This window comes from Ananas comosus, linkage group 15, assembly GCF_001540865.1.
Source record: "Ananas comosus cultivar F153 linkage group 15, ASM154086v1, whole genome shotgun sequence".
In the NCBI taxonomy this organism is placed as follows: domain Eukaryota; kingdom Viridiplantae; phylum Streptophyta; class Magnoliopsida; order Poales; family Bromeliaceae; genus Ananas; species Ananas comosus.
The window spans coordinates 5,532,564-5,556,017 of NC_033635.1; the positions used below are offsets into that span (position 1 = coordinate 5,532,564).

At 36.9% G+C, this 23,454-nt stretch overlaps 2 protein-coding genes across 2 annotated transcripts; both read left to right on the forward strand.

Moving 5' to 3' along the window:
• On the forward strand, nucleotides 580–15,753 carry LOC109721294 (phenylalanine--tRNA ligase beta subunit, cytoplasmic). The gene is made up of 19 exons (XM_020248819.1): nucleotides 580–779; nucleotides 879–934; nucleotides 1,065–1,165; nucleotides 2,114–2,243; nucleotides 3,410–3,525; nucleotides 3,625–3,691; nucleotides 4,058–4,099; nucleotides 5,567–5,608; nucleotides 6,057–6,133; nucleotides 6,703–6,829; nucleotides 6,928–7,095; nucleotides 10,264–10,392; nucleotides 10,502–10,612; nucleotides 10,788–10,922; nucleotides 12,678–12,752; nucleotides 13,196–13,303; nucleotides 14,847–14,933; nucleotides 15,061–15,144; nucleotides 15,388–15,753. Exons 1-19 carry the CDS (start codon nucleotides 722–724, stop codon nucleotides 15,454–15,456), a joined length of 1,782 nt encoding a protein of 593 aa, XP_020104408.1. The 5' UTR covers nucleotides 580–721; the 3' UTR covers nucleotides 15,457–15,753.
• Nucleotides 20,765–22,228, forward strand: LOC109721548 (bromodomain-containing protein 4B-like). The gene has a single exon (XM_020249209.1). The coding sequence runs from the start codon at nucleotides 20,819–20,821 to the stop codon at nucleotides 22,226–22,228; it is 1,410 nt and encodes a 469-aa protein (XP_020104798.1). The 5' UTR covers nucleotides 20,765–20,818.

Sequence of the window (23,454 nt, forward strand, 5' to 3'; positions counted from 1 at the left end):
TCAATCCGGTGAAGCGAATTTTGCTGAGGAAAGAGATTGGAAAATGATGGGTAAGCTCAATCCGAGCTTCAGTGTCCGATGGCTATTCACAGTGGATCAGGCGATGTGGATGGGATCGAACAGCAAGGGTGGATAGATGAGGGAGGTAAGAGAAGAAGAAGGAAGAGGAGAAGAGAAGAGAAAAGAGAGAAGAGAAGAGAAGAGAGAAGAAGTAGGAGAGAATTGGGGAGTAATTGGGAATTTTATTATATCCAGCCTACTCCATTACAGGCGTGAGTTTGATACACATGCTGCTCTAATACGAGTACCAAACTGTAAGAATTACAAAGGCAGGGGTCTAACAGAAATTGTATTAATACTGAGTACACTATAGTGGGCCTAATCCTGACTTGGGCTGGATCCCTCGCCTGGTGATGCTTCAGTTCGCCTCCCTTCAGCATACCGGAGTCGGGTCGACGTCGCCACAATGAGGAGGCGCGGACCCGCTACCCGCTAGCTGATCCCTAGAGCGGAGTCGGGCTCGGTGATGCTACAGAGAGAGAGCGCGAGCCCACCACCCGATAAACCCTTCTTCCTAAGCTTCCGCCGCCTCAGTTCTTCCTCGCCTTGGATCCTCCCTTGCCTCACTCCTACTTTACCTTCCTCCTAGTCGGAGTCGTAGCACCGTGCAAACCCTCCGCCGCCGCAGCCGCCGAATTCTGCTCCATCCTTTCTCGAGGCCATGCCGACGGTGAGCGTCGGAAGAGACCGCCTCTTCCAAGCCATCGGCCAGACCTACAGTAACCATTCCAGATCCCGTCACTTTCCTTCCCCTCTCCCAATCCTCTCCTTCTCTCTTCAACAATTTCTTGATGCGATTTCTATCTTTTTAATCGCAGCGCAGGAGGAGTTCGAAGCGCTCTGCTTCGAGTTCGGCATCGAACTCGACGACGTGGTAACATTTCTTCTTCTTCTCTTTTTTTTTCCCCTCGTCATCTTCGAGTTCATATTTTATCAATCTCATTCTTGGGCGTTTGATGCCATTTGCGCTGATCTGATCATGTTGTTGAGTTTTTCTTAACTAGACGACCGAGAAGGCGATAATCAGGAAAGAAAAGCACCTGGAAGATGAAGCGGAGGAAGGGGATGAGGAGGTGATCTACAAGATCGAAGTCGCCGCGAATAGGTATCGAGTTGTTCATCGAACCTATCTTCTTAATTTTAACCATCTGTTCTGTTGACAAGCAAACGTATGGAAAAAAAATCCTACCTTTATGGAATCGGGGACGCAGGTTCGAGCGAAAAAGAAGAAATTGGTGCCACTCGGTTTAAAAAGAGTACCTTTTAGTTCTTCCGTCATCATCTATGCAAAACAAATCAAAAGAAGTGATTTTTCTCATTTCCAAGAAATGGCTTGAAGGCAAATTTGCTTCCATTTTAAACATTTAACCACACTACTACCTTCCAATTATAATAGAAAAATCCTCATACCAAATAAGATATCATTGGATAACTTATTCCGACATTCAAATAAGGTTTAAATGTGATAAAGATGAAGGATTCAATCCAACAGGAACTTATTGGGTAACTTATTTATCATAAAAAATTCTCTTTCCACACCATTTATTTGCGAGATAGATGGTTGCATTTTCGTAACATACAGTTGCAGCACACATTTTTATAACAATATAGTCTTAGTACTATCAAATTCTGTACTGACAAATGCTACACCGTTATTATGGTTAATGGAGTTCACATGGACTATCAAAAAAGTCTGTAAGATGTAATTATAGTAAAATGTATTTCTTTTTTGCCAGTCAGTCTCGAACCTATTAGTTAATTGATGGTAAGACTGGTGAATGAGCACACTGTTCTTCTATTTCTTTTTAGTTTTATGATGTCGATAACTACTTTATCTGTCAATCTGAAACTTAACATGCTGTTTTTCTGTATGGTATAAACTATCAGGACAATATGTCCTGGAAAGGGGATATGACACAAAAACTTGTTTTGGACATTTGACAATGTTTTGTAATGTGAAGATAATATGAGGCCTTTGCTGAGAGAAACATTTATATTTTTATTGACCTGATTTTCTCCTTGTTGCTCTTTTGGTTTGTCGACATCAATGCAGATATGATTTACTTTGTCTTGAAGGAATAGCACGGGCTTTACGCATTTTCACTGGGAGGGAAGGGATTCCTGTATTCAAAATCTCTAACATCCCACCTCAGAGTATGCTTAAAATGCATGTTAAACCAGAGGTAATGGTTGGGTACTCAAGTCTTTCTGCGTTTGATTATACCGCTACCAAATTATTTGCTAATAAAGAGATGGAAATAGTGCACGCTTTGTAATGGAAATTTTTAGGTCATAGTAGCATATGGTCTTTTCAAAAGTAATGTGCAGAATAATAAATGAAATCTGACCTAGTTTGAGACATGTGTTATGTCCTTTAAGGTCATGATTTACTGCTCCCTATGGTAATGTTGGATTTAACTTTGAAGTGTATGACCTTTAACCCTTTTATTCTCAGTATGTCAATGTTAAAGCCTAATGCAGGCTATAAAAGCCTAGGGAGAAAAGAAATAAGGTGAGAAGTATAGAGAATGCCCACAATTGAGATCATGTGGTGCAACTTTGAGTGAGTGGTGCAACTTCAAGGAGTGATTTACCTATGAGGGAGGGGAAGATAAAATTGATGTGTCGACTGTCAAGTAAAACGATAATGGTTGTTTTGGAAAACTCTTACCTAGAGTCGAGCTGATTGAAGGAATTTGATGCATAATAACCAATAGCAATATCTTGGACCAAATCTTTTTGTCTTTTTAGATATAAGTGTGAAAAAGCAAGGTTGAACTTTTTGGTATTTTGTTGAAAAAGGTGTTTGACAAGCAGTACCATTTTAATATCAAAATATTGAAAGATACATAAAATAAAATTCCAAGAAAGAAGGACAATGGATTTTGTGCGCTATTGACCATCATGGAGGTTAAAGTAGGAACATCTGAACTTCATGATCGTGGCAGCATGTGTATAATAAAAATGTCAAATAGGTGAGACCCTACAGGCATTTGTGAGCGTAAACCTATAACTTAACCTATAACTTGTATATTTTTTTGCTTTTGAACACATGATAAACTATATTTTCTCAGTTACAGCGATGGGTTTGCCTTTGCTGCTAATGCCTTTTTTTGGCATTAAATTCAAATCAGAACCTACACACCCAGTCACCCACCCTCAAACACGCACTTTGGGAAGAATTGATAACTCTCGGTTCAGAATACCAATAACAATCTCTAATTAGAGATTTTTTACTTATTTGTCTGTATATTTGTATTTTTTTTGGTTTTTGTTGTTGTTCTTGTTGTTTGTTACATGTATTTAATGGAAGTTTTGGTGGTTTACTTATGTGGGTTTTATTTAGCAGACTTCCTTAATTAGACCCTTTGTTGTTTGCGCTGTCTTAAGAGGAGTAACTTTTGATGAAGCCAAATATAACAGCTTCATTGACCTACAAGATAAACTCCACCACAACATTTGTCGGTATAGTTTTTCCTATATTTTACTTGAGTGCTAATAAATTACTTTTAGTTGAACATTGTCCCCTACTGACATTTGATTATTTATTTATTTTAATGCCAGGAGGAGGACTTTGGTGGCTATTGGTACTCATGATTTGGACGCATTGGAAGGCCCCTTCTCATATGAGGTAAGCTTCTTTAGCCAATCCCAGCTGTTCTGCTTTAATAACGAGTCTTATTTACTTTCTGCTTTTCTACCTCCATGTATAAAGCTAGTTATCATTTTGGGTTATCTGGATTTAGAATGCAACAAAATGTGAACACAAGAATATGATACTTAACTTTCCAACTTGAAAGTGTTGCCTCTCCTTGAAGTCACTAGATCAACTCGAATTTTGATTCTGTAATAAATATGGTGCATGTAATATTTTTGAGTATGACCTCTTGCCTATTTTTTCTGTTCCTGAGGATTAGTGTGTCAAATGTGTTTTGATGCCACTTTTTTTCTTTTATTTCTTAATTCATTAACTAATTTTGTCGTTCTCATCTCTCAGGCATTGCCGCCGACAGAGATAAACTTCGTCCCTTTAAAGCAGGTAAATAGACACATTTATTGTCTTTATTTGAAATTATTCTGTATTTCACGATGTAATTGTATTGTGTTTTTTTTATGGTTCTTTCTGTGTGAATGATAAACTTGAGGTCCAACATGTCTCTTTTCCTAGTGAAGAATTTGAGTGTGAAACTAGCCAAGATTAGATGTAGATCAATTTTCAACAATGATGAAACAGCATAGATATTCTCTTTAATTTTCTTCCGAAATCTATCATGCTAAACAATAGTGATTATGCCTTTTTATTTTTGGTGGCTGTGCCATTGCATATATTTGACTTCAAAACTGATACTCTAAATTATGGTTTTTTAAATCCATCATAAACCAATATTATAATGAAGGATTACGTCCTTGTTACTTACAGTTCGTGATACTAACAAATCTTGCGAAAAGGAAGCAAAGCATATGGTACTTAAGGAAGCTTAAAACACTGTAGAATGGTTCATCACTCTCTTCAGACTTGAATTTCTATTATAAAAGCAGTGATATCAATGAAAACACAAACTGCCAAGCACAAGTTTGATAAGCCAGATACTTATTATGTTTAGTGGTTCTCAAATAGTGATCACTTGATATGCTTGTAGGCATATCTTTGTCAAATTGTTATATATTTCATAAGTGACAATAATATACTTTCAATGAATCTCTTCATAATTGTGCAAAAGACTTCTAACAGCAAATATACATTTTTTGATTAACTTTCTTATCGTACACCTATGAAGAGTATGCTATTGTTCTTATGCTAGTTCTAGTTGACCTAGAAAATTTTATTTTATTTTATTTTAAATTGATTTAAAGCCAGATTACATATGCACTTAGATGAGATTGTCCTTATTATTTTATCAATGGTGGTTATAGCATCCTAAATTTCTGCACCTGGTTATCTGCTGATCCGTCTTGTAGGTGGCACATTCATCTCTATTTTTTATATGTTCGTACAGCTGAACAAATAGATATTTTGAGACAATACAGCTGCCATATATTGCTTCTTGTAGAGCTATCTTAGTATTGATTTTTAGCTGTTACATTTCTTCAATAGCTAGTTTGGTAAACAGGCAATTGGAAATATGTCTTATAAGTGCTCTGATATGAGATTTAAAGTGCAAATATGAGGACCATTATATATGGGAGATAGCATTGAAGAAGTAACTAATACAGAAATGTAACTTTCCACAGCATAGGTTTGAACAGTAATTTATCAGGCTGATGGTTGAAATAACTTTTAAATCTTCATTATGCTGACTACTATCACTCTACACACTTTTATCTTTTCTATTGTCTTTTCTTTTTTGTCAGGTTCATTCTTGTGGTCTTTGTTTTGCCCATATATGTCGCCGTAGTGTAGCTTCTTAAAATAGTTACTTGTACAATTATCTCCTGTTGGAAAGAATTAGCGCTGTGACCTTTTCTCTGACATGTTTTTTCTTTAAATTTTGTGCTCTTTTTCCAGGCCAAAAGCTTCAGGGCTGACGAACTACTTGAGTTTTACAAAGTAAGCACCTACCTTTTCCCTGACATGTTTTAGTACCCAACCTTTCAATTTGTTTGGTTTAAGTCATTTGATAGCCCTTTCAATATAAATTAAGCTGATTGCTTGCTTTAATAAATTTATAGTTACATGAATTGCAAAAATATGCTAATTAAGCATGTAAGGATAAACATTGCATTCAAATTTGAAGTTACAGAGCCATTAACAGACCAAATCAAATAAAGTAAAAGTTTAGGTCGAAAAATCAAAATTTTTAAGGGTAAGGTAGCGAAATGGGTAGTAGTTGAGATAACTTCTATACATTCTTACGTAATATAATTAGGCCTCATTTTGACATAGTTGCTTTACCTGATTTTTTCCAAATTAATCTCACATATACCGTATGTTTAGAACCTTTGTTCTCAACACTTGTGTCATCATTGATGAAGTGACTCTTTACCACATTTTGCAGTCAGATATGAAACTGAAGAAATTTTTGCCCATAATCGAGAATTCTCCTGTCTATCCTGTGATATATGACAGCAATAGGTGAGACAATGGTTTGGTAGAAAAAAATACTCTGTTTCTTAACCTGTAAAATAATTATGCTATATTTGTTATTCTTGTTTCATCTGTATTTGTTTTTCATCTAGTTAAATATATATTCTTTTGGTGAGGGATGCTTATGAATACTGCTATTCCCTTAACTGAATTCTGCTAATGACTTGTTTTGAGTTTATCTAAATAGAAGATGGTGGCTCGAAGTGGCATGTACAATCTTGGCTAAGAAAAAAAGCTAACTTTTTGGAAATTTCAGCTTGACGGCTATACTTTAGGCCTCATGAATAGTGGCTGAATATATTACTTAAGGCTTGGTTCAAGCTTGAGCCGAGCCTGAATATTGCTATGTAAATTCGGACTGAGCCATTCATGTATTGGCCTTTTCTTTTTACAACTCTTATTATTCTATATGTTCTGCCATCACTAAAATACAACATAACACAACTATCTGACTCATTATATTCTGATTTGTTCTGAATGGGGATAGTGCATGCCCTTAATTTACTTTTTAATGCAACCAATTTGGTGACAGTTAGTAGTATCTGTTTATTATGCAGAAAGGTATTGTCATTGCCTCCAATTATTAATGGAGCACATTCAGCCATCACTCTCAATACTAAAAATGTGTTCATCGAATGTACAGCTACTGATCTAACCAAGGCAAAAATTGTTCTGAACACAGTGGTAGGGAAGAAAAGTGGGCTTTGCATTCCATTCCTTCTGTTTGTGGCTTTTACTAATAGCAAAGTTATGATAGATGTGTCTTTCTTGCAACTCTTTAGGTTACTATGTTTTCAGAGTACTGTGAAAGGAAATTTGAGGTTGAGCCAGTTGAGGTGATTTACTCTGATGGCAAGGCTAGCATTTACCCTGATCTCTCGGTGACCAAAATGGAAGTTCCTCTTTCTGATATTACTGGTCCCATTGGTATCTCTCTGGAGGAATCAGAGGTATTAGCATGATAATATCACTATTTCACAAACTAGTCATTGAAGTCTCTTTACTATAGTTACTGCATGCCATGATTCACGTTGGGTTGCTTGATTACTAGTGTAAGTTGTTTCTCATGAATACTTGTAAATGATTCCTCTCAGTATCTCAGTTTTTTTGGTTAGTATTGTTATATGAAATGAATCACATTTGCGCCACCTAAGTGCAGTGGTGGTCGAATTGAGATGATGAACAATTTTAATGAAGCTTATGTTAAGTGCGCAGAAAATTGATATGAGAGGGTAAATAAACAAAAGACAGTGGATTTGAATGGTTAAAGTGAAAGTTTCCAAGTTCGTGCAAAATTTTATTGCTATATAGAAGTAAGATGTAAGGGGTATGAGTGAGTGCCTAAAGACCATGGCTTTTGGCTAAAGAATAGAGTGCAGATTTTACTTTTGGCTATTATTGTGCTTTACGACTTTTTAACTAAAAATACTTGCATGAAGAAAGAGGGGTAACTAGCAAGGATTTAAGTGCCGTGGCACGGGACCGTGCCGGAAACTTGCCGGCACGGTACGGCACGGTGGGTACCAAGCCGTGCCGATGCGTGCCGGTCAAAAAAATTCTTATGTGCCGATACATAATAGCATGAAATATTTATTTTCTGTAGCAACAAAATATTCTAACTATTTTTTATGTCTTTTTATCATATCTTTTGAACTTTATTGAGGAAATTACTTATTAATTTAAAGAATAGAGGGTTTTGAGCTGTGCCATCGGACGGGGTCTGTATCATGCCGGTATCTTGTTGGCACGGTACGGCACGGTGGATACGGCTCGTGCCGACGGGTACTTAAAACCTTAGGGGTAAGCATTTGATGTGTATAAGAATAGTTAAAAATGAAGTAACCGCGTTCTAACAGGCGGTTGTCTTGGCAAATTGCTGGTTTTGTAATGGACTCTATTTGTTATCAATCTTTGTATTGTACCAAAGTTTTGACTGAAGTTTGTGTTTGTATTGATTGTAAGCAAATAAAGGAGAGATATTGGAGATGAGGTTGTAGATTGGGAATAATTAAGTCTATGACTATGTATATTGAATTTTGATTTTGCAGACTGAGCGGAAAGGATTTAAGTGCCGTGGCACAGGATCGTGCCGAAAACTTGCCGGCACGGTACGGCACGGTGTGTGCCGAGCCGTGCCGATGCGTGTCAGTCAAAAAAATTCTTGTGTGCCAACACATAATAGTATGAAATATTTATTTTCTTCAGCAACAAAATATTCTAACTATTAATTATGTCTTTTTATTACATCTTTTGAACTTTATTGAGAAAATTACTTACTAATTTAAAAAATAGAGGGTTTTGCTTGACCGAGCCATCATGTTGGAGTTTATTAACTATAGTGGATAAGAAATCTCTAGGGACAGAAGAATAACGCACACAAAACAAGAGTAAGATGGTTAAAAAGGAGATTTACCTTTAATATCTTGTTTGTACTGTATACGAGCCAGTACATACACCGTTAAGATGAAAATGAGATTTTCAATGGATGCCTTTACGACTAGATATGCTTTGTTCGTCAAGATATCCGGCAACTAGGAGCAATATATCCAAAAGTTGAGTGTTGCTAGGATAATGAAGTTCAGGTGGATAAGGAGAACTACTTGAAAATATGGGAAAGAAGATTGCATCCAAACATAGAGTAGCACCAGTAGAAAATAAGTTGCCTGAATATTGATCGAGATTGTTTTGATTTGCCCAATGAGGATCGCATGTATCAGTATATACTTATTTCATTCAAGTAGAGATGCCAAAATATATGCATATGTGGTACAAAATGGCATCAAGTAGAAGTTTTATCACCTTTGTCTCCTTTTTTAATTTATATCTTTAATGCCAAGGCCCTGGTCTCTCATTCGTCATCATTCTTTCTCTGTGAGGCTCCTTCGAAATACTTGTGCCAATGAGTTACTGCCTATTTTCTATCTGTTATCTTTTCTTTTCTTCACATCTTTGGGTCAAAATGCCCTTAGATTGTCTGTCAAAGCTTTATCTTTTGCCTTTTATATTTTAGTTATTATGTTTAGTTGTTTAGAATTATGTTAAAGAAAAATACTTCAAATTTTTCTTTACCCATTGAGTTGGGAACTATTTGGCTTGCGGAGGTCCTAAACCAATGATGCGCAGCATTCCTTTTGATGATATGTGGACTTATTTATGTTATATTAGGCTGGATTTGTTTCATATATCTAGAGGATTGGTGGTTTCAGTTGACAATGGCAAAAGCCTTTATACTTGCAATTTTTCTTGTAGTTGGCGTCATTATTGCATAAAATGTGATAGTTTAATGCTGATTTCTTGATGGTTATTATATAGCCTAATTATCTTTGTGTTAAACATTGGATAATCTTCTATGCTTGTATAGGATGTGTAAGGTATATGAGGCCAGTTGGATTCAGTCATAGCATAATCACAAACTGTAGAATGGAGATTTTTAGATACTGTTCTTCAGAAAATTTCTTATTATCTTACCAGCATTAGGCACATCCAGTGCACTATGTCCAAGCAGTGTTTGCGATCCCATAAAAAGATGAGGTGATGAGATCACATTGATTGTAGTGTGCTTGATTATGCTTGAGGGTCCAGCTTTAGATGTTATGTTGCAATCAGTTAGTGGAAAAAACATAAGCCTGATTAATTTCAGTTAGTGGATGATTCTGGGTTTTAGTATTCTTGTTAAAAACCTATTGATTTCAACTTGTGCTTCTCATACGGTCCTGATAATGGAGGGGTTAGATTTGTGAAACCTCTCAAGTGAATGGAATTACTAATATAATACTTTACCTTTGTATATAACAAGCATTGATCTTACCTACTGTGGCATTTTTTTTTCCCCCTACCACCTTGCATGCTACTAAGCACTAATATGATTACAGGTGGTTATATGGATTTTTTTTTTTTTTGACATTTTCTGATGACGGGTTCAGGTTATCTTCTTCACATGAATTTAACAAAATATGCTCATTTTCTTAATTCTTTCAAAACAGACTTTGGTATGTTAGAACAGATGATGGGGTATTATATGCCAAATTTCTCTTTATGACCATTATAAAATCTTGTGGATTTAGTATTTAATCTACTATTTCTCAGATGAGCTTCTGTTGATGTACTTATAATGACAGGTTATTCCATTATTGAATAAAATGCAATTGCAAGCTGAGAAATCTGTCTCGGCAGATGCGAATCATATCATATCTGTGTCTGTACCTCCAACTAGAAGTGACATTCTACATGCCCGTGATGTTATGGAGGTATGACTAATAATAAATGTATTTTGACTTTAGCCAACTTAATCTGGTTCTATTAAGTATAACCATCTTTTCCCTTTCCCCCTCTGAGTACATCTAATTGTTCGTGAAGGATGTTGCTATCGCTTATGGCTACAATAATATCCCAAAGTCAAAGCCTAAGTGTATGACAAATGGAGGTAGACAGCCACTGAACCGATTTTCTGATAAAATTAGAGCTGAGGTACGAATAAGAGCTCATAATTTCTTTTATGATTTTTTGGTTGCTTTTTTGCAAAGTTTGCTCTCTACTTAAGGTATGCAAGTTGGCTTATAATATGAGAGGGGTAGAAAGCATCTAGCTCATTTATTTACTGAATCTGTTTTGTCAGATTAATTTTTCTTCTATTTTTGCATAGGTTGCAAGGGCTGGATATTTGGAGGTGCTCACATGGATCTTGTGTTCCCATGAGGAGAATTTTTCAATGTTAAAACGAGAGGATGATGGGAAGAAAGCAGTCATTATTGCGAATCCTCGTTCATCTGAATTTGAGGTTTACTTATTATTCTCTCAAATGTCTCTAAAGTCTAAACTTTATTTTTTTTGTTTTACTCTTCAAGTCGCACTTACCTCCAGCTGCAAAAGTATAAAGTTTCACAATTATATTTCATTCTTTTTAGATACTTTAGTTGTTGCTGATACCACATAACACCATGTAGCTGAATACAACATATAATATTGTGCTGTTGTTGTGATTTCTGGCCTCTGATACCCGCAGCACAGTTTATATCTGTTTTTGTGATTTCTGGCCTCTCATACATCTACTTATTAATTCACCCACTGAGTGGTTGAATTAAATAAATGCACTAATTAGATGCATAAGTTGTGGCTGTTGGGAATTTCTGGTGTTAATAGGGCTATTCTTTATACATAACTTTTACATGTGTTTTGCGGAATAATATTCTTAGTTGAAAGTTGCAGTTGTTAAGAAATCTAACAAGATTTCACTTTAGGAATTAAGTATAAATATTTCACTCAGTCCTATTTGATATTCATTCTTTGTTAGCTTGTATCCCCTCTCTTCTATGTTTCTTTTCCTTTTTTGAAATGTTAGAGGAATTTCCTAGTACATTAGTCATAGTTAACATGACGCCTTTGATATCCTAGGACCTTTCAACTTGAGTCCTTAAATTAAAATGCTTTTCCCTAATCTTCTTGTAATTATTTGCTTCATTTGCATATGTTATTTGTAAGGTTCGGAAAGAGTTAAAAGAAGTGGATATTGAGACAGATATGGAAAGCATTGAACTTGTTGTAGCATGAAATGAGAGAAAAAAAGAGTACCAAGTGAATGAATTTGTTGTCGTTAAATTAATCACGATCTAACTATTCACAACATGTTTGAAATCAGAAATCACCTTTAATTTCTACCCTCTGGCCTTTGTCCAAATTTTTTTTTTTAGAATTTGCATTAAGAAAGTTTCCTGTTCATTCTAGGAATATCCTTGGAATTAGATCTTAAGTTTGAAGTTAAACAATTGAGTCTAGCTATCCTTGGTACTGAATGCATGTCTGTCGCAAGCATATGCTTGTGTGCATCATGTAGGATGCTAATCTCCAATGAACATAGCTTGCTAATCTATCCTTCATCATTGAAGTAATAGGGAGTTTCTTAGTGAAAAAATGCATTTTGACTGCTCACTGGATTGTAGCTTTGACATGTTTTAACTGCTATCAATGTTGGAAGCTCCCTATGCTGTTTGTTTTATTTGAACTCTACAAGTAAATTAAGCAGACTCCAATTTAACAGGCCAATGTAATGGTAGGAATGAGAGTTAGTTCCATATCTACCGAACACATTATATGAGGTAGGAATTTTGGTGATGAATTTTGTGAGCATTAAGATGTAATAGATTCCGATGAGTTCAAGCATCATTATCAAACTTTGATGCAGGAGCAACTAATTTAGTTCTAGATACATTGTAATCAAGAAAAATTTGATTTTAAATGGTTCGTTTTTTGTTATATGGATGTTAGAAGGCTTAAAGTTGGATGGTTGGTGCTAGATGAAGAAAAGAAGAATGCTATTTGGATTGCAGCAAATATTTGAAGGAATGACACTGAATTTAGGGTTTAGAATTGATTACATAAAACTTAACAATTTTCTTGCGATGAGTTTGTAATTAGCTACCTAAGTGTGTTGAGCCTCAGTTATCTTTTGGTTTTTACTAATATAAGTTATTTCACATTTTTCCCCCTCAAATTCCTAAGACATTGTGTTTATGTTTGGCACTTTGTTTTTGTGCAGGTTGTTCGAACAAGTTTGATGTCATGCTTATTGAAAACTTTGAAGCACAATATTGACCATCCGAGGCCAATAAAGGTACTCTGTGCAGATCCCATGTGGCTAATCATCTTGTTGTTCTATGCTGTTTCATCCGTGTAGCTTATCATCTTGTTGTTTTATTCTTTTTTGTTCTAGGCTTTTTTTTGTGTGTGCGCGCGTGTGTGCGTGTTTTGCTTGCAACTTTTTTCTCTTCTCTTCCTGATCACATTTTATCAGAGATATTAATTCTGTTTCTAAGTGTTAGTTAAACGACTAATAAGTATGTTCATTTACTGTTCTTAGTCTTGATGTCAAATTATTTCACTGATAGAAGCATATCTACGCGCCCTGGTTGTCTAGTGTTCCTAGATTTATTGACTTTATTTCTTTAACCAAGTTGTTTATCTTCGTTGGTAGAAAGGAAGGCTATTACAACATAATTAACTAGTGCAACTCATTATCTATTATAAATCTTTATTTTCTTTTTCTGTTGAACATAGATATTTGAAGTTGGCGATGTCGTGACGCTTGATGCTACACATGATGTTGGCGCTGCAAATAATCGTCGACTTGCAGCATTATATTGCAATGTGACCTCGGGATTTGAGGTAATAGTTTTATTACTCAAGTACGTGAATTAGTTGCATACATGTCAAATCACTTAATAATCAAACCATATTTTGATGACTTTTTTCTCCTATCTCTTAGTCCAGGATATATCTGATATTTAATATGTTGGTTGTTGTAAGAATTGATAGTAACAGGTAAACTCCTCGCGAGGCTAGGACTCTTGTTGTTTAATTTTGTCCTTAACTATTCATGTTAGTGGTGAACAAGGATTTAAGTGCCGTGGCACGGGGTCGTGGCGGAAACTTGCCGGCATGGTGCGTGCCGATGCGTGCCAGTCAAAAAAATTTTTGTGTGCCGACACATAATAGCATGAAATATTTATTTCTTTAGTAACAAAATATTCTAACTATTTATTATGTCTTTTTATCACATTTATTGAGAAAATTACTTACTAATTTAAAGAATAGACGGTTTTGAACTGTGCCATCAGCACGGGGTCTGTATCGTGCCGGTATCTTGTTGGCACGGTACGGCACGGTAGATACGGCTCGTGCCGACGGGCACTTAAAACCTTGGTGGTGAACAAACTTAAATAAGGGATAGAACAGTGTAAAATGTTTCTTGATAATTTCTTTCCGCTAACTAATGCAGCATATGGTCTCTTATATGCATATCTGGTATAATGAGAAATATCTCAGAATTAAAGGCTTTTCTTTTGGGTAGAGAATTGATCCAATGTAAGTGTTGAAAAAGCATGTTTCAGCTGCTACATGACTAAAATTTTATCCATCGGCTGGAATTGTTAACCAATTAAAATTTATTTTTCTTGGCTTCATAACTTTGTAACATACAATTATTAGATTAACCTCCTTGCTTTATCCTCCATACATTAACCACTTTCTTTTTTTAAAGTTCCTGATGGACATCAGAGCTTCAACCTAGTTAGATGGCCATCAGTCTAGTGATTAATACCGTACAGAGACCTTGTGCCCAATTTTCAATATTTCAGGTTGAAAAAACTTATGCTGCCTTGAGGTATCTGAATTGCAAGTTAGAAATAGCAAGACTCGATAGTTAAGAAAAGCTGTAAGGAATTACTTCTTTTTGATTCGGATGTTGCTGTTAAATAATGGCTGAAACTAATGGGAGCATTATATGAAGTATTTTAGTATGGTAGGAAGTAATTTACGTAAATTTGATTCACCTGTACTTTTATTATTGTTTTTTCTATGGTCTTTTTAACTGTTTTGTTGCTCTTACATCTTTTTGTTAAATTTCTAAAATTTCAAGCAAATATTCCTTCATAAGCACCTGCCTAGTAGCAGGGCAAGTTATCCAAGTTGCATACTCTAGTAGCCTCGTAAATTGCAGTTAAGATGCAAGGAAGACGAAGATGATCTTGAACTTCATTTTGGTTTTCTCTTTCTTTTACTTGTTTGTGTGATGCATTATGATATTATCAATAAATATTACTTTTCCGATTGGAGCTTGAAAAGTTTTTACTGCTGTTTTATGAAATACAATGCGAGAGAAGCATGTACCTATACATTGATCTATTCACATTTGCCCGTTGCTTTGCAGGAAATATTAGGTTTGGTGGAAAGAATCATGAAAATTGTGAGAGCTCCTCATGTCCCAGTTGGTGATAGTTTTATGAGACCTTCAGAGGTAGGAAAACCCTTGTTGTGTCTTCTGATCCAGATAGTGTCATGTTTTTGTATTCATTCTCCTTCTATTTCATTGTTTTTCCATAAGAAGGATATGTAAATGTATGTAATTGTTAATCTGCGTGAAGGAACCGGAGTTTTTCCCCAATCGACAATGTAGCATCATATTCAAGGGGAAAGAGATTGGCAACTTCGGCATTGTTCATCCTGAGGTACTGCCATTTAACTTTGGGATTCTTGTAGCGTGATGGTGATGCAATCAGTTGTCTATAAACGCCAAGAAGCATCTTTCTAACATGAGTGCTGCACCGGTGTTTGCACTCGGGCACATACATAGCATAATGATAATGCAATTTTAATTATCTATCTTCGAAAACGGCTAGTCAACTTTGTCATGTCTTTTTCTAGACTTTTTTTTTGGTATCAATCTAATTTACTGTTTATTACCCTCCCAGGTATTGAAGAAATTTGGCATTCCTGATCCATGCTCATTCGTGGAGATTGATATCCAGGCCTTATTATAGTGTCAGCTTTATTTTATTCTACCCATTCTTTTTTAGTCGAGATCTTTATTTTTTTGGTGGCTAAATTTGAGATATGAAGGTTAAGACTTGACAAAATATGAAGATTAGGAGTTGCGCCCGGATCATCTTAAAACTATATTGTTACATCAGATTTTTGACAGACTTCGTCATTTGATTGAAATTGGCAGATACTAATATGGTAATTTATGCAAAGAATCTTTGTATCTTTTCTATTTTTGCCAGATACTACAAAGGTCGCTTTAAATTAATATCTGTGTCAACTTGTTCTACTTTTTCCCTAAATTCTTTTGCTTGGAGTACTTTTGCTTGTAGCAGGTGTGAAAACCGAAAAGTTCTCTCTCTCTCTCTCTCTCTCTCTCTCTCTGTCTCTCTGTCTCTCTGTTGTGTGCGCGCGCGCGCGTGCTTTTCTCGTTCTCTGATTTCTTTGTGACTGCTGAACCATTGAGGCTGTTGTTTATTGAATATTATTATTTTTCTCGTTTGTTCTCACCATGCAAAGCAGTTTTCTGGCAGTGAAAAGTTTTTTCTTTTATTTTTTTGAGAGAAAGGTAGGATGCTATCCGCTTCGTTTATTTCATTTAGAAATAAACTTAGTTAGAAATGTGAACTAGGATTCGAACTTGAGACTTTCGATACTAGCCATCAAGCTTTTTGCCACTTACGCTAGGAACGGTCGGTTCTTGCAGTGAAAATTTAAAATGGAAATAGTCTTTGCCCCAAGTTTCAACTAGCCTTGTTTTCTCTCTTTTTTTTTTTTTTTTAATAAAAGGGTACTTGAAAATAGATGTGAAAGTAACTATTGTGAATTAGGAAGCTATATTCCGTGGAATATTGCTTATGCATCCATAGAAAATACCATAAATAACTTAAAAACCCTACAAAATTTAGAAAATATTATAAATTTCAAAAACTTTAAAGAATCAATTAGAAATGTTGATCTGACTAGAGATATAATAATTCTGCAGTCTACTAGCATTAATAATTTGTTAGGCTTTATTTATATACCCTTGTTGCGATTAAAATCAAAATAGCGTCGGATACTACAACGAAAGGGTCAAATCAAATTTTTACTATAAACCGGTTTTCTGAGCAAAAAGTTGATACAATTAAATAAAAGGAGAAAAATCAAATAGATAAAATATACAGGTAAAATAAGATTTTACTAAATAATAGAAAAATTACACATGACTCCTCTTCTGTAATAGAGTAATTTCAACCCAAGCCCTCCTTCTGAATCACTCTCATTCCTTCCTCGCCTTCTATAAATCCAAAAGATTTCTCTCATTGAAATTGGAGCTATCTCCAAAAAACACCCAACTTATACACTAGGTGCACCAAAAGCACATAGTTTTCTCTCTCTTGTACGGTCTACCCACTCAAGGAGTTAAAGGGCCTGTTTGGCCTAGCTTCTAGAAAAATGATTTATGTAGAAGTGATTTTAGTTTGGAAAATTGATTTTGGTGACAAGTGATTTCTACAGAAGTCGATATTTGGCCTAGCTTTTGAAATTTTGGGTCCAAAATGATTATCGGCTCAATAAAGGATTTGAGAACTTGTTCTCACTTCATGCACCATTCTCTGCAAAAGAAGTGAAGACGACTATCTTTTCCTATATGCCGGAAAAGGCACCGGGACTGGATGGTTTCCCGATGCTCTTCTACCATCACTTCTGGACCATATTGAAGAACGATTTTATGAAAGTTTTTGACCGTTTCTACAATAGTTCTCCTAATCTAAGAGGAATCAATAGTAGCTGGATATGTCCCATCCAAAAAAAAACTCAATGCCTCGTCGGCAAGAGATCTTTGTCTAGTTAGTCTAGTCCACAGCATCGCCAAAATCATTTCGAAAGTGCTTGCAACATGCCTTTAATCTTTCATGAACCGGCTGATCAATTCGTACCAGGCAGCTTTCATCAAGGGGCGTCACATTCTCGAGAACTAGTATTGTGTTCACATCCTCATCCATTATCTCCACTTCTCTGAAAAATTGGCGGCCCTTTTAAAGAGCAACTTCGAACGAGCTTTCGATCACATCAACTGGAACCTTTTATTCTAGCTTCTCAAAGCTAGGGGCTTCAGTGACAAGTGGATTGGCTGGATTTCAGCATTGCTGAGTTCGACTACGACGGCGGTGCTCCTGAATGGAGCCCTAGGCAGGTCGTTCCCCTGCAAATGAGGGCTTAGACAGGGAGATCCTCTATCTCCTCTCCTTTTCGTCCTTTGCATTGATATGCTATTCAGATTAATACAGAGAGCAATTCTTTCGGAGTCTTTCTTTTCTTTGATGGCTCAAGCAGATCAACCACTATCATCACGATCATCCTTGAAGCCTTCTCGGCAAGCTCGGAGCTCAAGCTCAATTTTGGCAAAAGCTCTCTAACTCCTATCAACCTATCTTTTGAATAGGCCATAGCTCTATCTAATACCTTTATCTGTCCCTCGCAACATTTCCCCTTGTCGTATCTTGGACTACCCCTCTCCCCCAAGTCTCTTCATCGAGTTGACTATCTGCCTATTATCGAGAAGATCGACAATCGTTTGGAGTGTTGGAAGGGTTCCACCCTTTCTAGAGGTGGGCGCCTTATCCTTCTAAACTTGGTCATCTCTTCCTTATCTATTTATTTTTGCTCCGCTTTCTCACTTCTAGCCTAGGTTAAAAAAGCGATCGACAAAGTTTGTCGAGTTTTCTTCTGAAAGGGAAAGAACATTACTAATGGGTTCCATTGCCTTGCCAAATGGGGGCAGGTTTGTTGTCCCAAAAAGGTAGGGGGAATCCAGATCAGAAACTTACAGGTTGCAGACTCGGCTTCATTGATGAAGGGACTTCGGAAGTTGTATACCCCCCAAACCTTACCTTCGGTGCAGTTGTTGCAACAAAAACACTACAAACGATGACCGGCAACAATTGCTAGCTCAAAGCCCACCTGTTGTTGCCCTCTCTGGAGAGATATGCTCAGGTTAACTGCCCTATTCCTCACTTCGATTGACGTCACTCTTGGAGATAGAAAGGAAACGCCCTTTGGAGCGTGAGATGGTGTGGGGATGTTACACTAAGAAACTGCTTCCCTTCCCTTTATGTGGCTTCTGAAAATAAAAAAACTCACTGTCAAGATTTGGATTCAACGCTTCGCATCGCAGACCAACCTGGGATTCAATTCTCCCCGATGTCCTGAAGACCAACTAAAACTCCAGCAACTTGCGGTGGTGTCAAGCAACATCACTCTTTCCACCTGCAGACACGATTCACTCACTTAGCGATGGAATAGCTCTGGAAGGTTTTCGGTACAAAGTGCTTCCGAATTTCTTATGTACGATGGAATCAACAACTGCAATCTCCCTTTCCTGTGGAAACTTAAAGTACCCCTCAAAGTTAAATTATTCATATGGCTCGCTGTGCGAAACAAGATTTTGATGGCTGACAATCTAGCTAAACGTGGCCGGCACGGCCCTACAAATCTGCGTGCTTTGCAACAATGAAGCTGAGACTCTCGAACACATTATGCTACATTGTATCTATGCAAAATCATTGTGGAATTGGTTGATGCCCATACTATCAACCGCTCATGTATGGAGGTACATTGCCTCTAAAGGAATTGCAGCACGATTCACACATAGTTTTCTCTCTCTTGTACGGCCTACCACCCAAGGAGTCAAAGTCGGTATTTGGTCTAGCTTTTGAAAAGTGATTTTGATTCGAAAAGTAATTTTTGGCTCAATATAGCATTTTACAATCCCGTTTTCTAAATTTGCTTCTAATTTTTAGAATAAGTTTTTTGATTTTCAAAGTCCAAAATTTGAAGTAACTAGATCCTGCTTTTGAAAACTGATTCTGATTATGATTTTGAACTAATAACTAAATTAAGTTTTTTATTTTACAATCAAATTTTAAATTTAAATTCAAATTTTTTACTTTAAATTTTTAATTTATATTTGAATTTTTGAATTTCAACTTTTAAATTTCAAATTATAAGATTTATAATTTAAAATTCAAATACTAAATAAAATTTTAAATTTCAAATCTCAAATTTTAGATTTCAGAATTCAAATCTTATTTCAAATTTTAAATTTAAGGTAAAATTTAAAATCAGAAATTTTAGAATATTAAATTTAAAATTATAAGTTTTAATTTTCAAATTGCAAATTTCAAAATTTTTAAATCAAAAATTTTAAATTTTAATTTTGAATTTTGAATTTGAAATTTGAAATTTGAAAATTTAAAATTTAACTTTTAAATTTTAATATTCAAAATTTAAATTCTAAATTTAAATTTCAAATTTAGATTTTAAATTTGAAATTGAAAATTTAAGTTTATATTTTAAATTTTAAAATTTACATTTTAAATTTTTTAAATTTCAAATTTGTACTATATATTAAAATATCAAATTTAATTTTTTTTTGGCAAATTTTAAACTATTTCGAAATAAAATTTATTAAAAAAATATTATTCGTAAGTATCAAAAAAATTTGGCAAACAGTTTTAAAAAATCACTTCAGAAAAATCGTTTTCGATCTAAACTCAGCTAAACTCTCTACAACTTTTAACCAAAATCAATTCTCCGAATCAAAATTAATTTTACAAAAATTATTTTTCGAGAATTTTTGCCAAACGAGCCCCAAGTATCTTAGTATAATTAATATTTTAATTAATATTTAATTTTAAATTAATTTATCCTCTTTAAACGGTTGTTGTAAAATATCTAATCCTAATTTAACTAGAATTCTAGTCCGCAGCTAATCAAATTCTACCAACGTATATATAATGTAAAATGCTAATCATATATAGTAATTCCTTATTCTACTCGTCATCAAACAGTTGAAATATCCGAGTCCAAATTACACTATATATATATATATACACGATCCATACCCGTCGCACTCTGACCTTGCTTTTTTTTTCCCAAAATTTCGACCTTCCACGTTCCAACCACCTTCGTAATTAATTAAGCAGGGTCGACGTCCAGTTTACTCTCCCAGCAAGCTAGCAAAACAGTAAGTGCTACACTAACTTGGCCATCGCTACCAAGCTCTATTATCTATCTAATTCTTTCCAAGTTCTTGATTCGATCGTTTTGTGCGCGCGTTTCGTTTTTCAAATTTAGTTATCGATCGCGATGGAATTAACCGTCGATCGACCACTCTCTTTCTCTGCAGTACGTACGTTGATGTGCAAAATTTCTTGGTTTCTTGATTTCTTGAAGTTTTTTTTGTTTTTCGTACAATTCTGTTGCCTAATTTAGTTTGTGGAATTGCATGCTATGTACTGCTAGCTCTTTTGATGTAGTATATTTTCTTTGTCCCCGAAGAAGAATTAGCGCGCGTCGGTGGCGCGGAGATCAATCATGGTGATGCTTCCGGGGTACAAGTTCACGCCCAGCGAGGAGTTTCTGGTGGGCGACTTGCTGAGAAAGAGGCTGCGCGGGGAGCCGCTCGAGGGTGCTGCGGCAAGGTGCATTTGGGAGGCTGACGTCTACGGCGACGAGCCAGAGCGACTCACCAGTCTGTCCACTCCAGCAAATCGTGATCCCTGCGAGTGGTTCTTCTTCAGCTGGTGCAAACGGATCAAGGCCAAGAAAGCCCACCGCGGAGGCCGAGCTGATCAAGAAGGGCGGCAGGGCAAGAACAGAAGGAAGGAGAGAACGGTGCGCAGGGATGGACGCGTAGAGATTGGGCAGTGGAGGTCCACCCAGGCCGTCAAAAAAGTGATCCACATTGACGACTTGGGCCGCGCCGTCGTGATTGGATACCACCAGAATTTCGAGTATCGTGACAGCAAGAAGCAGAAGTCCGAATGGCTCATGGAGGAGTACGGCGTCCTCCCGCCCTTGGAGGACGCAAGCGGCGAGGACAAGGAGCTGGTTATCTGTAAAATCTACAAGACGCCTGCCGCCAGACGTGCCGAGGCAAAACGATCAGCTGGATCATCGCCGGCTTCCCCAATTCCTTCGCCCGTATTGCCGTCTCAGCATACATTGCTGCTGCCACCGCCGCCGCAGCAGCAACATCCAGCTCGGACCGAATTACTACAGCCGCCACCTTTCAGGCCTTCACTGCCGGCAGTTGTGCCCCCGAATTGGCCCAATCCGTGGCGGTCGAGGGCGCTGTTGCAACCATCCTGGCCCGAACAGGTGTTGCAGCCTCCTTTCTCGTCGGAACCATTAGTGCTCCCTTATCAGCATGATCCGCTGCCGCCACCCCTGCTGCCGTGGCACCAGCCCGAAGAGTTGCCTCCGCTTCATCCGCAGCAGGACATGCCGCAATACAACATCGCAATGGCGGAAGACGCCTTGTCTGATGCATCCTTTGCCCCTGATGATTACCAATTTGCGTCCGATGGGCATCGTGGAATGATTGATGCCTCTGCCGAAACTCTGCAGCCTCCGCCGCCACCAGCAGTAGTAGTTAATCCGCAGCATCATGCTGTCTCAGCTGCACATGTCGGTGATGATCGCACACCTGCTGACTCACAGAGCTCCCAATGTACTACTACTGCAAAGATATCCGAACATCACGCGGATAATGGCGGCGTCCTCCCCCTGCCGGACGAACAACAACAACAACAACAACAACAACAACAACCACCACCGCTGCACGCCGAGTTGAATGCTACTGCAAGGACACGTCCGATCGATCTACAGCTTCTAGAGAGATCGGCGAAGAGGAGGAACATTCTTGGGAGCCACAATTCTCTCTTCGTATCAAGCTCTCCGCGCCGTCCAACCGTTCGCAGAGCACCGACGAGCGCTCGATGATCGGCAAGAGGGTGCATGCATGCATGGCTTTCTGTTTCGTGAGAAGCTCACAGTCCACAACTTTTTGATGATCGACAATGACGACTTGTGGCCCTCCGATCCCTGATCATGCCTGCACATACACTTATACACATTCAGTATGTAATTATATATGGTTGTAGTTATATATACCAATGCGGATCATATTCATAGATCCATTCGATTATATACTGTATTCATGAAATATATATATATGTAATTGGTGTGCCATTCTCTGTGCAACGACCAGAGACCTTCGGTCTTAGCTCCATTCAGTTTTCAATTTTTTTTAACTGGGGCAGTGCGATTTGTGCGTCACCTTTTTGATATATATTTTAAAGTGTCTTAGTTCAATGGCCGCTTTTCTCACAACAATTTTGTAAAAAAGACTGCATATATATATATATATATATATATTTTTTGGACATAAGAAATTTTACAGCCTATTGGTCTCGAGCTTACAAATAAAAAAATTATATCTACAAAATAAGTAGAGTGCAAAATTTACACCGAATTTAGCATTGATTGATCTAGTTTTGTCGCTTTCTATTTTTCGAATTTAAAAAATTGAGAGGTTTATATAACTTTATATTATGTGTAAATAGCAATTAATTTCTTTTTCTTTTAAACTACTCAATCCCTCTAATTTAACTTTACTTCTAAATAATAAGTATGTATTGTTACATGCACTTCACTAGCGTGCATGATGCCAATTCTTCTCAAGGACCACACTTTTTAGCTAAAAAGGTTGGGCAGTACCGCTTCCATGCACCCCATCCCCATCTTGACCGTTTATTGATCTGTAGCTAGCAAGTGAGATCATGGGCAACTGCAGTGGCGAGCGGTTATTCTACAGTGGGTAGCCGATTGAGGGTAGTTTTGTCATTTTGTAATTGTCCCAGTTTGCATCAAGTGAGGATAATTCCGTTAATTGCCCTGCTGAAGGAAGAGAGGAGATAGAACTTTACCGAATCTCCTAGACAAGTTCTATCTCTCTCTCTCAGACTGTAGCTCTTCCACTTCTAAACATTTGACCACACTTTTACTGTAACACCCCGGTAATTTAAATTGTGGACCTTTCGTAAATATTAATTTTGAGGGATTTGCAGCATATTGTGCATGTTTTGATTCCAATTCCTAATAGCATCCTAACGAACCTATCTCTCTCCCCCGACCCCTTTCCATCTTGCGTCCGTACGCCATCTCCC

Excerpts from the sequence above, each read along its gene's own strand:
- LOC109721294 (XM_020248819.1), top strand. The coding sequence starts at position 722 with ATGCCGACGGTGAGCGTCGGAAGAGACCGCCTCTTCCAAGCCATCGGC. Across the intron at positions 3,692-4,057 it reads AAGGCCCCTTCTCATATGAG|GCATTGCCGCCGACAGAGAT; the intron begins GTAAGCTTCTTT and ends CTCATCTCTCAG. Across the intron at positions 14,934-15,060 it reads GTTTTATGAGACCTTCAGAG|GAACCGGAGTTTTTCCCCAA; the intron begins GTAGGAAAACCC and ends ATCTGCGTGAAG.
- LOC109721548 (XM_020249209.1), top strand. The coding sequence starts at position 20,819 with ATGGTGATGCTTCCGGGGTACAAGTTCACGCCCAGCGAGGAGTTTCTG.